This window comes from Egretta garzetta, unplaced genomic scaffold (genome assembly GCF_000687185.1).
Source record: "Egretta garzetta isolate BGI_Z169 unplaced genomic scaffold, ASM68718v1 scaffold844, whole genome shotgun sequence".
Lineage (NCBI taxonomy): Eukaryota > Metazoa > Chordata > Aves > Pelecaniformes > Ardeidae > Egretta > Egretta garzetta.
Window position 1 is genome coordinate 269,664 of NW_009259559.1, and position 14,732 is coordinate 284,395.

The 14,732-nt window shown below is 38.7% G+C and overlaps 1 protein-coding gene across 1 annotated transcript in view; it reads right to left on the reverse strand.

The window, feature by feature from the left end:
* SNX13 (sorting nexin 13) overlaps positions 1–9,725 on the reverse strand; it is a 63,209-nt gene extending 53,484 nt beyond the window's left edge. Inside the window, exon 1 of the mRNA XM_035893236.1 lies at positions 8,751–9,725. Coding sequence (XP_035749129.1) covers positions 8,751–8,759 — 9 coding nt within the window. The 5' untranslated portion in view covers positions 8,760–9,725. The remainder of the gene's footprint in view (positions 1–8,750) is intronic.
* Between the last annotated feature and the right edge of the window lie 5,007 nt (positions 9,726–14,732).

The window sequence follows — 14,732 nt, forward strand, 5'->3', positions numbered from 1 at the left end:
TGCTGATCCCTCCCAGTTGCAGAGGCTGGAAATTCTCCTCCGCTAAGCAGGGGTCCATCTGTCCTCTCTCTACCTCACCTCTTCCGCTCAATGCACGCTTTGTCTGCCAAATGGCCTAATTGGTTAACAGTTGGATTAATTCAAGTGCAATCATGTCTAACTATTTAGTTTGGATTTTCCTGCTGCTTCTCACACTACAAGAGAGAGAAAAGCTTTTGGGATCATTGTCTCCCACCCTCCCCCACAATTATACAAGGTGGTCTAACAAAGCTTTTACGGACCGGCAATGACTCTGTATTCTAAAGCCACAATGACTGCACTGTGTCGATGATTCATAAAGTTCTTTTTTTGAAAGTGCAAACCTTTAAATGAAAATATATGCTAACATTTTCTTAAAGTACATGACATTAAAGTACAGTATGTAACTAAGAAGTTGAAAAGCTTTGTGCACACATTACTTCAATCACAGTATTTATCCAGAAAGCAACAAATTCCGTTACTCAATTAAAACCTGCCTGTTTGCTATAGCCATAGTACGACTATTAAAGTAAAAATAGAAAAATTATGTTCCATAGTATGATACAATTGGTTTGTGTAATAGAGCTGCTGAAGGAAAAAAAACAGTCTTACTAACTTGTTGTTCTACCAAAAATGGTAAATATTTTCAACACCAAGTGAAAAAACAGGGTAAACTTCAGCCTGGATTCATGAGTCAGTATTTTTTTTTTTTTTACCTCTCTCACACCTGCTCTGCCAGCATTGCTGATGACAATATGAAATTAGGAAGTGGAATTTTTTTAATTTTAAACCAACCTTAATTTTACTAACATTTATTTTCAGCACTAACAGCTATTTTATTATACAGCAGGACTATCGGCAAGGGACAGAAAGCCTCATTTCATGTAACCTTATTTTGAAAGTGAAGAAGTATTTATCTTACCATGAAAAACAAGAGGCCACCTTCACAGACACACACACTTTCTGATTACGTGCTTTCACTAAAACCCACTCAGAATTGTATTCTAGTTGAAAGGATATGGGGTTTTGGTCAAGCTTAAAAGCAGCACTTGAGCATCTTGGATAACGACGGGAAACAGGAGATGCAAGCCCACTTTCAGCTACTTTCTTAAATACAGAAGTGACATACTCAAACTCATTTTTAATATAATTTCAAAGAAAGTGATCCCTTTCCTTTGTTTCTAAGATAGTTTAGCCACGTGGACAGAAAACAGACAAAGAGAATCAAAGCATTTTGGATCACCTTAGGTGATCCAAACAGGGTCAGGCTTATTGCTTGACAGGATCACCTAAGGTGATCCAAAGTGAGAAAATAAAGTAATCCCTCTAACTCTAGCTTGAATTCAAGCCAATGAGATAACATAGACTGTTCTGTGTTCAGCCTCTGGATAAGCAGATTACATGTACTTTTGCTAGTGCAAAACACTGGCAAAGGGGAGAGAGGGGGAAGCCCCCAGAATATCAAGTAAAAAGAAAACAAAGTCTGTTCTCCTAAATGGCTAAAAATAATGAAGTCACATGCTCTTTAGTCAAGACACTGTTATTACATGTTTTGTTTGTGATTACTGCTCAAGCAGCATTTTAAACTTTTTACTTTCTTGCCTAGAACTGCAGCAAGGAGTTATTTAAAAGTTCCTTCCAGCAATGTTTTCTCTCTTTCACTGCTAAAGAAACCTGATCCCACTAAATGAATTTAAAGAATCATTAACTTGCTTCTAGAACAATTTCTACCACTCAGAGTCCCAATGTTTATCTTGACAGAAATACATTAGATCAGTCTCTCCCCTTAAGAGTCAGATCTAGTAGGACGTCTCTTTATGTGTTCATTTAATTAAAAACTTGTAGGCAGAGCTCAGGGCTACTGCAGACACTGTCACATAAGACACATTTTTAAAAAGGTTTCTTCAAACTTTAACAGCTATGCTTTCTGAAGGTAGAAGTTTCTTTAGTTTTAAGCTCATGTTCCATGCTAGTGGTAACTTCAGCTGAGCATCCTTCCATGAAGCAATAAGCAGCTGCCTATTCCTTGAACTCAACTCTCCACTATACTGCTCAATTTATGCCATTAACCTGTATCAGCTCATACTTGCTAAGCAAATATGTATTAAGATTATTTATATATAAACGTTTTGGGACACAGCCTTCTGTTCAAAGGCAACCCATTCTTGTCCATGTTCTTTAGAGGGAGGAGAGAGTGGAAGAAGGAGTTATAAGAGGTCTGATGAACAATAATTATGTTTCTTAAAAGTAAATCCATTACTAGTTCTATGGAGATAATAAAACAGTTTGCGCAATCTTAAACTGACAGAATTAGCAAAAAAAAAAAAAAAAAAAAAAAAAAGGACACACAACAACAATACTGTATCTACTTTCAAAAATCCCAGAAACTTCGCACAGTAACAGCCCCACAAAAATAGGAAGTGAAGCAAAGTAAAAGTGCTTAGGTTTTGCAAATACTGAACTGTCAAAGACATGAAAGTGTAAAATTAGATAAATTCCATAAAATTATGAGCATTATGGTACTACACACCGCAGCAGCAGTTATTGTGCTTTTTTTTGCCTTTTCCTAAACAACTCATCACATGTGAAATAGCAGACAATACCTTCACATTTTATATTGAAAAAGATTAAGTTTTTGTTTCTGCCAATTGATGACTTGCTTAGAAGCATCTATAAGCAAATAATAGTTTTAAAGCAAACTCCTTAAAACCAGTAGTTTCTTCTGAAAAGACTGATAAGCCACACATTTCAAAGACATCTGCAGGATGGGTGTGATTTTTTTATTGAGAATTAAACTTCTTATATGCATGTATCTATATTTCACATATATATAAATACTATATATATACAAACACACAAAATCTAGTACTTAAGTTTACTGTAGAATGATTTAGTCATTAGTTACTGAATAATCTTTTAGTACAATGGCTTCCTCAAACTATAAAATTAGTCACCTGAGGGTTCTGTTTATTTCTTTAATCCAGTGATAATATTTTATCTTCTGTTGGCTACTTGCAGCACAATTTTCAGAGTCCTCTGAACTACAACATTATCCCACCAACTTTAAAAGGAAACTGCTTTGGATGCAGTATAGTATTTTACTGTGGTTTTTCATGATTTTAAGAGTACATACCACAATCTTAAAGTTCCCAAATAAGCAACAGTCCTCATCTAGATAAAAAAGTTACTTTAAAAATGTTAGCAACATAACTTCAGAATATTTTCATCTGAGACTGGACTAAATATAAAGAGAGACTCTAACTGCCTTATTAGGTCAGGTTACAAATGTGAGGCAATATAAGTGGAAGAAGGTAATGCACGTTATCTATCATAATTGCTAGAAGGAGTCCTGTACAGACACGCTCAACAAAACTAAAAATTAATTTCCACATTATCCCCAGTGATCAAGGCTGTTGTGTCTAACTACAGTGAGTCATGTCACATATCATTGTGGAGCTATTTTGGTATATTAAATAATGTGGTTAAAAGATCCCCATCCCTCTCCACCCCTGAAAAAAAAGTCTTTTTTTTCTTTATTAAAAAGGAGTAGAAAAGCTATAAATTGTAATGTAGGGCTCAGAAAGGAAAACCACATTGAGTTTCTCTGCTGTAATGTCAAATGGCACCTTGACTACAGGCAGTACTGCAACTGGTATTACGGAATTTGGAAAGCCAAAGCTCAACAGAAAGCCAACATAAATGATTTCTCAAGTTATACTGGCAGCAGAAGAGGATCTGCAGGAAGGAAGGTCCAGGCCAGCAAGGAAGGAAAATACATGCCAGTCAGCCTCACCTCATTCCCAAGAAGGCTGCGAACAACCAAAATGGATTTACCAAGTGCAAATCGTGTCTGACCAACCCAATTGCTTTCTCTGATGAGGTGACTGATGTTGAGGACAAAGAGGGCGGCTTAGATGCTGTGCACCTTGCCTTTAGCAAGGCCTTTTTACACAATATCCCACAGTCTCCTTGTCACAAAATTGGTGAGATATGGGCTGGATAAGTAGATGATAAGGTAAATGAAAAAATTGACTGGATTGCTGGATGCAGAGATACATGATGAATATGGGGACTGATGCTGTTTAATGTCTTCATTAACAACCTGAGCAATGAGACAGAATACACTCTCAGTAAGCATGCGCAGAATACCAAACTGGGGTGAGTGCTCAATACGCTGGAGGGGAAGAGCTACTGTTCAGAGGGACATTGACAGGCTAGAGAAATGGCTTGAGAGGCACTTCATGAAGTTCATCAAAACCAAGTATAGGCTTGCGTCTGGGGTAGAATAACCCTGGGCCACAATACAGTATGGGAGCCAAGTCTCCAGGAAGTAGCTCTACTGAAAGGGACCCAGGGGTCCTGGTGGGCAGCAAGATGAACACAAGTCAGCAGTGTGCCCTGGTAGCAAAGGCTGCCAACAGCACCCTACCCTCTATCAGCAAGAGCGTCACCAGCAGATCCAGCAAAGTAATTCTCCTTCTCTGTCTGGACATGTAAGACCACCCCGGAGTCCTCTGTCCAGTTTTGGTCTCCCCATTGCAATACAAATCCATCTGGAAACCAACGTGCAATATCCAATTCCACCACAAGGGATTTTGCCCCAAAGCACTAACTTCCATATACTGGCTACAGTGGCCACCAAGGGAATGGTATATTTAAAAGTTTATTGGTGCTCCAAATTAATATTCTAACCCCCCTTCATGTGACTGGGAAGTAGCACAACTTTTAAAAGTATCACCCCTCCTATCCCCCTCCTCCACTCCCTGCTGCTCACCTTTATCTTCAAAAATAAACAAGCAAGAGCAGTAGTCTCCCACAGACCTATCACCAACATAATAAAGGGCATCTACTGCCTAAACATCGGAATCTGAAGGAACAGCTGCCAACATTATATTCATTGATTTTAATACTTTGGGGGGTGGTTTTGTTCTTTTAATTCCAAGACCTCAGTCAGTGCCAGCACCATGAATCTAGTTCCAGTTTCGACTCCTGCTTACAATGATCACCCCTTCGCTATATCTAATTGCTCTCCTCAAAAATTTACTGGTAGTTCCCCAACATTTTGTAAAATCATGTAGTGCTTTTTAACCAGCATCATACTTAAACTACAAAATGAAATGAATGTAAAAATAGAGAAACCTCAAAGATCAAAATATGCACCACAAAGAAGCGGTTTGCAGTAGCCAAAAAACCAATAGATCCCAAATTGTAAATACAGTGCATTTTCAAGAAGAAACTTAAATCTACTGACAGAATATTAGCACCTTCCTCTGAAGATTCTGATGTTAATCCACGGTCTCCTTCGAAGTTTAAACTTGCTGCAGTTCTTTAAGTGCTGTAAGTTTTCTCCAGTTACAAAATACAGAAACTCTGATACAATCACTATGACATTACAAATTCCCAGTAGTCTCCGAGAGTACATCTGAACTCCTACAAGGCCAAATTTCCTATGAAGCACGCTTACTGGATGAAGACAAAATAACCATGAAAACAGATGTTACATAAAATAACAAAAACGCTTACAAAGCAAGACTAAGCCTCAAAACTTCCAGCTCCTTGCAACTGTTTTTCTGGACAGAGTATCATCCAGTTGCATAAAATAAAGCAAGAGAAAGAGCTTAATTCAGTGTCTCTAAATTTTTCAGTAGCCCACAACATTAAAAGAAGACTGCAACTTCTTTAATGAGCAGTTGATCCCCAATTCTTGGCAGAATGGACAGTGGCGACAAAAAAAGCAGCACTTTGAGGGTATGGCAAAATCCACCTTTACTTAAGAGAGGGGGAAAAAGTGTTTAAATATTATTGCCTTTTTCCAGTGGGATAAGTGTAATGGGAATATTAATTAAAACTTTCCCAATCTTTCCCCTTCATATATGCAATATCCCCTTTCCCAATGCCTCCTTCAGTCCTTACTGCTCGTCTGATTTACCCACTCACTTCCAAGAGATCTTTGGTTCACCATCCCTTTTGGGAAAGCATGGTTACTCTGTGCATCTCTTTCATGGTCCTCTGTGCTGTTTTGCCTTTTCCCAAATACTGTTACTGAGAAAACCATTCTGCCTGCTGCCTCTGCAACCCCTAAGAAACTTCACAAGTTTTATCCAGGTAATTTCATATGCAACATTGCTGTCAGGGGCTGCAGTGTGTGGCTCAGAAGCTAACAGGTATGTGTGAGTGGAGCCTCCAAGCCTGTGCTTCATAACCTCTATCTGGCCTCTCTGTGGAAGCCAAGAGCCTGTTGAGTATCCCAGATGAATCTTTTAGCCTCAAGTAGTCTCCCTCTCCTTCCTCACAAAAAATCTGGGCCCAGAGTTACTGTGCCAACTATTCCCTGGATATCTCCCAGGTGCGTATACTACCTCCTGCCCACTGCAACACTGAAGAGGAAAAGCAAGCATGAACATCTGCAAATTAAGTTTACAGAGGGACAGTTCTCTGAACTCAGTGGAACACTTCATTCTCAAACACCAGGGCATGGAATATTTCCAAGAAATTTCAGTGAATTTGGAGGGGGTGGGGGGAAGGAAACCAACGAAATGGTGCATCAACTCTTGCCATTAATGTTTCAAGATTATAGACTGAAACTAATTATAGATGAAACCAATTAAGTCATTTGAGTATCCAGCTCTCAGGGCATGTTTACAGAAGATATCTAAAACCCCCAATCATTGCCACTTGCTCAAGGACATCAAGAGCAAAAAAGAAACGTAACCAAAGGGGAGCTAGCTAACCTTACTCTGGAGGCACAGACGCTTTCAGAAGTCCCAGATGGAATGATGACATTCCCCATATTCAAAAGGACGGGAATTATTTTGGATATTGATTCACTTTAGATCTAAACAGAAGGAAATGCAGGAAAGCACTGTGCACTTCCCTCACACTGGACCATGCAGCTGTTGATGTGGCAACTCCTCCTGTGTTCCCACCCTCATAGCTCTCCAGAAGGCTGGTTCACTAAGCTGAAACCATTCCTTATGCAGTTGCTGCTTAGCTGCTCGACCTGATACAAGAAGCAGCGCCACACCAGCTTGTGTCTGGTGGGAGGGAGAAAACCTCTTTAGTAGCAGCCCAAACTACATCCAGCTAAGTCGAATGTGAAACGGCACTTTTAGTGTCTTAAATTCCTTTATGCGTGTAGGTCATCTAAAGAAGAATATACAGCCAACGCAGTGACAGCAGCAGGAAAACAAATATAAATATATAAGGAAGAAAAGTAAAGAGGAAGGAAACACACAAGAGCAACAAGTAATAAACAGAAGAACAATCATACAGACAGCAAGGTGGAAGCATTCATAGACTAACGTAGGTATAGTATTCCACACTGCAGCAATGCAGTTACTTTGATAATTGGAAGACAGAAAAATTCTTTGCATAACGCCATCAAAAAAATAGAGAACAGTTATGGACAAATCTCTCAAAATCCAGAAAAAAAAAAATTAAGAAGAGTTCAAGCATAACATTATATTGACATTATGAAAACAGAAAAACAATTTCAAATAGGAAACAAAAGGAAGGTATTGGCAAAATAAAGTACAATTAAAAGAAACAGTAATGAGCAACAGGAGACCATCATTAATCGGAGAATTCAATAAAGGAAAATACTCAATAAAGTAATAGAAGAGCTTAGAAACATTAACAGAAACGTGAAGTTTGCCTTTGGTCTCATTATTGCTAACTCGTAATCTTCTCAAGAATACTTTAAGAAGCTGTAGTAGGGCAACTGCCAACTGAAAGACACAAGACCAATACTATTTAAAGTCCAGACCTTCAAACCAACATAAAGAAATAAGACTTATTTCAAAGTTTTAGTCACACATGCAAGTCGAATTAATGCAAGCATGAAGTGCAAAACAGAGAATGCAGTATGTCACGGTAAGACCATAAGGCAAGGCACTAGTACTAAAAGCTTGTACACACACAGCAAGGGTAAATTATGTTTAACACAACTACTGCAGAGTACTCCATTTAGAAAAAAAAATGTTGACTTTGAAAAAGAAAACTCTGTAAGAGTGAAAACTTAAAATAAAGCCTTATTCTCCTAGCCTAGCATTACAAAGAAATATCATCTTATCAAAACAATATAAATTATATTCACACAAAACAATTCCACAAGAATTTTAAAATTACATGTAAGCAATAAATGAACTGTAATAAATCATTCCCATTTCATTGTCTGTATCATCAGATTACATCTCTGAGACATTAAATCACAAGATTTAAGATTTCCATAGTACATGATTTTACTTTACAAAGTTAATGAAATTTCAATGTGTTAGCATTGCGATCAGAAAAACTAATTTGAGTATATAAACTATAAAAAAGTATTTTTCTTTCAAGTATGTTAAAAGAGGTTAGCTACCTCAATCAAACATAGAATTCATTAAAAATTAAGATATCTATCAGTAACAAATATGCCAAGATATACTGGGGAAAAAAAATAAAACACTTGGCATAATGGGGGGAAAAAAATACGGATGCAATTTCAAGTACAAATAGTTCCTTCAGTAGATAAGGAATACATATCATTATTACTGACCCTATTGTTTTTAAGATATCACAAAAATCATTACATATGCTTCAGAAAAGTAAGACAATACAACGCTATAAAATACTACAGCATTTGGTAAAACTGAAAATAAACAAGGTTTTGAGTTATTAAAACAGACACGGAATGCAAAGGCTTAAGTGAAGAGGTGCCAGGCCTCACATAGAAGAAAGGATCCGAGACTCACCAGAGACATCGCTCCTCAGCCTGCAGCAGCAGCTGTTAGAACAGCAAAAACAAGCAAGGCTTCACCATGTCTCAAAGTCAAACAGTTCCAAGATCATTTTGATGATCAGCAGAACTTTAAAGCAATGACTCTTTCGACAGTTACACAGGTTAGACACTTCTTTCCTAAAGTATGTACACCACCAGATTTTTAACTTATCCACGCAGCCTAGAAAGCCAAATGCTGAATACAGGATGACTGGGAACTTCAGGCATGTCCTTTCCCATTGCTTTCAGTACCAATTAAGAGCTATGAAAGAGATCATCCCAAGTCTGAGGCACTGTTTCATAATCAGCTGGTTAGCTGTGGCAAGAATTTCACGATCAACTTCTAGAGTATTTTCTACTTGGCCTTGTCTGACAGCACTGGCAGGAAGAGTGGAAATGTGGAGCATCCTACAGGATATGTAGCAATTCAAACTTCCTGCTCAAGTTCGTTCCCTTACATCACAGCAGACAGCCTGACCTACACTGCCTCAGAGGCACCAGCAGAAGTGTTGAGTACAGTTATTTCTTAGAATTGCAAAAATACACCGAGGAACAAGAATACACGATCTTAAAATAGAGATATTTATGAAATTGTAGCATTCTGACACAAACAGATTTGATTAAAATAGAACCAGGATCACCCTGTTCCTCCCAGAAGCATGGGATTAAGGGAAGAGAGGAACAAGACATAAAAAATAAAATAAAAATCACACTAACAAAAGCAAAGCTGCATTTAAGCAGGTAATACTTTTCAAAGTAAGCCCCCAAATTCATGAACATTCTTCAAAAGAAAATGTGTAAAGCTCGTCCTCCTACCCAAAAACTCCAACTGCAATAGGATACTGAATTAAGCATTTTAGACACCAATGGCATAGACAACAGGTACTTGTGAACTTCTAATCAGGCCGTATTACCCCTCATCCGAATAAACATAGCACTATTTCCACCTGCAAAATAAAAAAAACAGTTCTTGCTATTTAACATTTCTGATTATCAAAAATTCTTCCAACTGAGGCACAGAAAGTACATCATACAGGCCACTTGATGCAGGAAGGGATTTAATGGAAAGTAAGCAAGCAGAGAGATGAGTTTATCTCCTCCTGCTGGCAACTGGTCAGGTTCAAATCAAACTGGTCTTGTGTTCACTGTCTGAGAAAATATGCAAAGCAGCAGGACTGAGAAGTTTAAGGGTGAAACAGCTTCAAAATAAACTACTGAACTAACCACTATGGTCAAGTCTGTATTCTGTCCTGGGAAATCCCTGGATTTTCAGAGAATCCCACTTCAACAAAACTAGTTTAAAAAGCCCCGTAAATTTTTAACATTTGTAAAATGCCAGTGTTAAAAAACAAGAATAAATGTGACACGCACTGTTTTAACTGCAATGCTGAGCTCACATCCCCTTCCGGGTAGAACACGGAAAGCCAATTGACACCATAACTTCTTCAGAAACCCACCTCCCCTCTCTGAGGATTTTACAGCTACTTCTACTTCAGAGCAAGAATAAAATCTTTAACAGGTATTCCCAGACAGGGTAGGAATTGACCTCTTTTTCAAAATAAATGGCAGTTATAAAAGGAATCCCCCAGCTGAACATACCTACCATCTATGCTTACATTAAAGATAAATGCTCATTTCATCTCATACCTATAATCACAATTACGCAGTCATCATTTAAAGGTGTAATACTATAGAAATTATGTAAACAAAGTTAGAGTGCTCTTGTTGAAACATTTCAATATGTTTACATCATGAAATAATGCCTCATTTCTTCCAATTCAGAAATGAGACATAACTTATTCTATTATTCCAGCCTTGGTACTCAGATAAGCAAATGGTGAAAAGTGCTAATGGGACTTCAAAATATTAATTGTTTAAGCATTGTCAGTAACTTATACACAACACCAATGGTCTCTTGTTTCTAATCATAGCAGCTCTTGTAATGCTAATTCAAAGGAAAACATGCTTTGTCATCTTTGCAAGGGTGGGGAGAAAGGGGGAAGCATATTTAAAACAGAGATAATTCCCTAGAGTGCAACCAGACAGAGGAAATCATTTGGAGCTCCTTCAGCTATCTAACCAGACAAGCTATTACTATTTTTATTGAACTTTACACTTTTCTTCTTCCACGCTGTTTTGGGGAATGTTCCAGACTAACATTTTAAAGTTGTTGGAGAGGACTGCATTCAGTCTCAGCAGTTTAGGACTGAACACTCAAAGAATGGTCCTGAGCATTTAGACACTATCTTTTACTAACAGCCAGTAAAATATTTAAAAACAAATACTAGAAACATATGACATCCATTCTTTGTAAAAGGTTAATTTTCCTAATTTTACCATTCCTCATATAATTTTAACTGACACTCCACAGAAAATGGAGTTATTAAAAGAGCTGTCATAGCAACAATTAGGGACACAAGGCAGACCAGCAACAGGGTAGACTTCATTTACAGAATACACTGAAGGAGAAAGTCAGGCTTTTTACCTCCCAAGGGCCTGCAACTGATGCTCCAGCTAGATCTCATCTGGCAATACACTGGCACCAAGGCAATGCCCCAGCATACAAGTTTCACAAAAGGACAGAAAACTAATTTCTTTCTGCACACTGCTAATTGTCTACACGTTTGACATTGTCTCTACCAACAAAACATAGTTCAGTCACATGAAGCATCAAAGCAACCTTCCACAGCCACGTATCAAGGGACAGAAAAAAATAAGAACGCTATAGTATATCAAGCAGTTAACTGTGCTCTGCATCTTTCAGAGCTGGACTAACATATACATTACAATGTGCTACTGTTTCAGTAGGGCTAATTCATTATTATTCTAAAGCAAGTTAAAACAAGCTGCTGAGTCAACCTTTATTCTTAAAAAATCAGGCTAATTTGCTTGGTTTTGCTCAAAACCAGTTCTCAATGGTTAGTAGCTATTGAAGTTTAACAAAAAAAATTGTTAAACATCTCTTATTAAACAATCTACTTTTTATTTATGGGAAAGAAACAGTACATGTAGTTAGCGAATTACCTTGACCAGTTGCAATAGCAAGAAATACCAACATGTCAGAGCTCATTTTGTATGGCTCACTTTTAGTTGTGGACAAGAAAAAAAAGTTTTCCTACTTTATCAAATTTCAAAAATCTTCTCAACCATCACTAGTACTGCAACAAAGTACTCTTACTGAGCTGAGAATTAAGTTGCCAAAAACTTAGCTGCTGATAAATTCAGAAGAAAGTCCTCACTAAGCATCTCAAAGCAGTTTAATGAGCAACCGGGGGCAAAATGGCAAAAAGAAATCTACTCACTTTTTCAAAACTGTCTTCTTTAGACGCAACACGAACCACAAATGCAGACAGCACAGGCCATCAATTTAAAAGACATTCTAAAACTTCTTGTAAACTAAGTCTCATCAAAATCCTATTTAATGTTTGTTACCATCAGAATTTAAGACACGATTGACCAGCAAGAACCAGAGTTGAAAAACACCAGCTGCCTTGCTGTAGTCAGAGCAGTACAGTTGCTACTGCATAAGAGGCGAGAATGGTGAAGACAGTTGTCTGAAAACACAAGAGACAGACCATTGCGGCTTGTATCCACCATGGCCTCATCAGACGAGAAAGTACTGAAACAGTAAGTCTCATAGTAACAGGCCGGACTGGGTCTTGAAAAGCAAAGGAGACATCCGATGAACAAGAAAAGGGGAACAAGTGAAAAGACACAGAAAGGCCAACCCAACAGACTAGGGAAATGATCACTGCAGCAGGACTCTGAACACACACAGACCGAATGTATTCAGCGTGACTGCAGAACTAAGTTCCAATGGCCAAGATGATAAAAAAACTGGGGAAAGTTTTTTGCCCAGTAGGTAAATAAGTATATGTGCTTGGCATTCAACGACATGATTTCTAATGCAACTAAAATAAGACGACCTGCAGTAAGGGCCAAAGAAAAAACATACCCAGTATTTCTTCCTGACAGGAAGTGCGATCTTCCCCTGAAATTACCGATTACAAGGTCCAATCCTAACTGCATCCTCATAAAACTAGACTGAATCTGCTGGGGTCTGCTTACATGGGTACAGCCAAAGGATGTAGGAAACTGATCTTGAGAAACTGTAAGTTAAAACATAAATGCATGATAACAATACATGTAGAACTAGATTCTGCCTTTCCTTCATGCTTAAATATATTTAAGAATGATATTGTCTACATTGTTAAATTATAAAAGTTATAGTGGGGGGGAATGTTTCTAAATTTTTAATGACTAAAAAAAAAAAAAAAAAAAAAAAAAAAGACAGTGATCTTGGCCATTCTAGACAGTAGCAAACTACACAAATCTGCAAACATCCAGCAAATTTTTTTATCTCATTTCACTATATGTTTTAAAATAAAATAGTTACTTTGAAAGAGGAAAAAACCTAACAGACTTACTGTCTGTCCAGTGTTCCTGCTCCTCAAAGTTAGTAAGATAGACAGCCTTCAGACACATGCAGTTTTCACTACTGCCCTATTCTAATGCCAGTCTGCCATACATTCCACCTGAATTTTCACATACGTAGCTACCAAGTCAACACTGGGCCACCCAGAAAAGCATGCTGGAAAGGACTCTTTCCAGTTCACATTATCAGGTGGGTCCTTTGACAGCCAAGGCCTGTCTGGTTGCTCGAAGAACTCCCCACAACTGCTTTTCAGGCAAGCAAGCAAAGCCTGCAACTTTGCTAGGACCCCCCCCCCAAAAAAAAAAACCTTAAAAGTCATCTCCTTGGCAGAGACCAAGCCTGGAATACTTCACCCTGAAGCATCTTGTCTACAAATACTTTATATACAGGAAGTAGAAGTAAAGGACATCAGAACCCAGTCCTCCAGTCACCAAGGCTAAGTATCATAACTAGTCATCACACGTGTAAGCACTAGGTTTTACCTGAAAAAGCTAACAGAGCAAGTGTCAGCCACACTGCAACACCAGTGCTATTAGAAAATTCAATTCCAAGACAATAAAGTGTCTTGGATAGGCACACACACAGCCATCATCAAACAGAACAAACAGTCCAGTATGAGGCACTGACCCAGAATGTTCTATGCCACCACTAAAATAATCTAAATTACTGTGGTTAATGCTTACGCGTCACACTCACTAACACTATTAATGCAGATTATTAGCCCTGACCACCCACCAAACACCCTTCATGCAAAAATAGGTCATGTATTTTCACAGGTTTAACTCACTCGGCAAATTTTACCCTCCCGGGGAAATCTGAGAGCTCACGGCACTATAGAACCACTTTCCTAATGCCCGGAAACTTTGAACTGATGCAAATTGAAAGCTTCAGGACACTTTTTTAGCTACCATTCAGGAAAGCAAAGCTAAATTTTTCAGGTGTCAGAAAGCAAGCCTTCACCCTTCAAGACCATTCAGTTTGGGACAACTAACCTTCACCGCAGGATAAAATGACAAACTATACAAATTATAAAACAGATAACGCAATCATCATGTTGGAGAAGTATCTGTATGCCAGACACCTCGCTGACATATTAAAAATAGAAAAATCAGTCAGTCTTTGTAGCGAAAACCGGGTACAGGGGAAAAAGTCTCATTTCCAGCAACTAGAAAAGGCCGCCAGATCCCCCCTCCGAGAGCCCCTTTGGGCACACAGCAGCCACTTCTAGCCCAGGCTGATCCTCAAATACCGGCTTGCCTCACAGCTTAGCTGTCCAGCTGCTTCGGGACGGAAACCCCCTGCCAGGGAGAGGCGAGCCGAGGCAGCTAACTTCGAGCAATTACCTACAAGCACAAGCCCCTGCAACAGCAGAGCAGTTCGGCTTGAGCCCTTTAAGAAGAAAGCAAACACGGAGCCTTTACGAAGCTACCGCAGAGGAGGAGGCCAGAGAGGCTGAAGTGGGAGCCGGCGCTCGGGGCCCGGGCGGGGACATGTCTCCGGCGAGGCCTAGGGCCGAGGCAG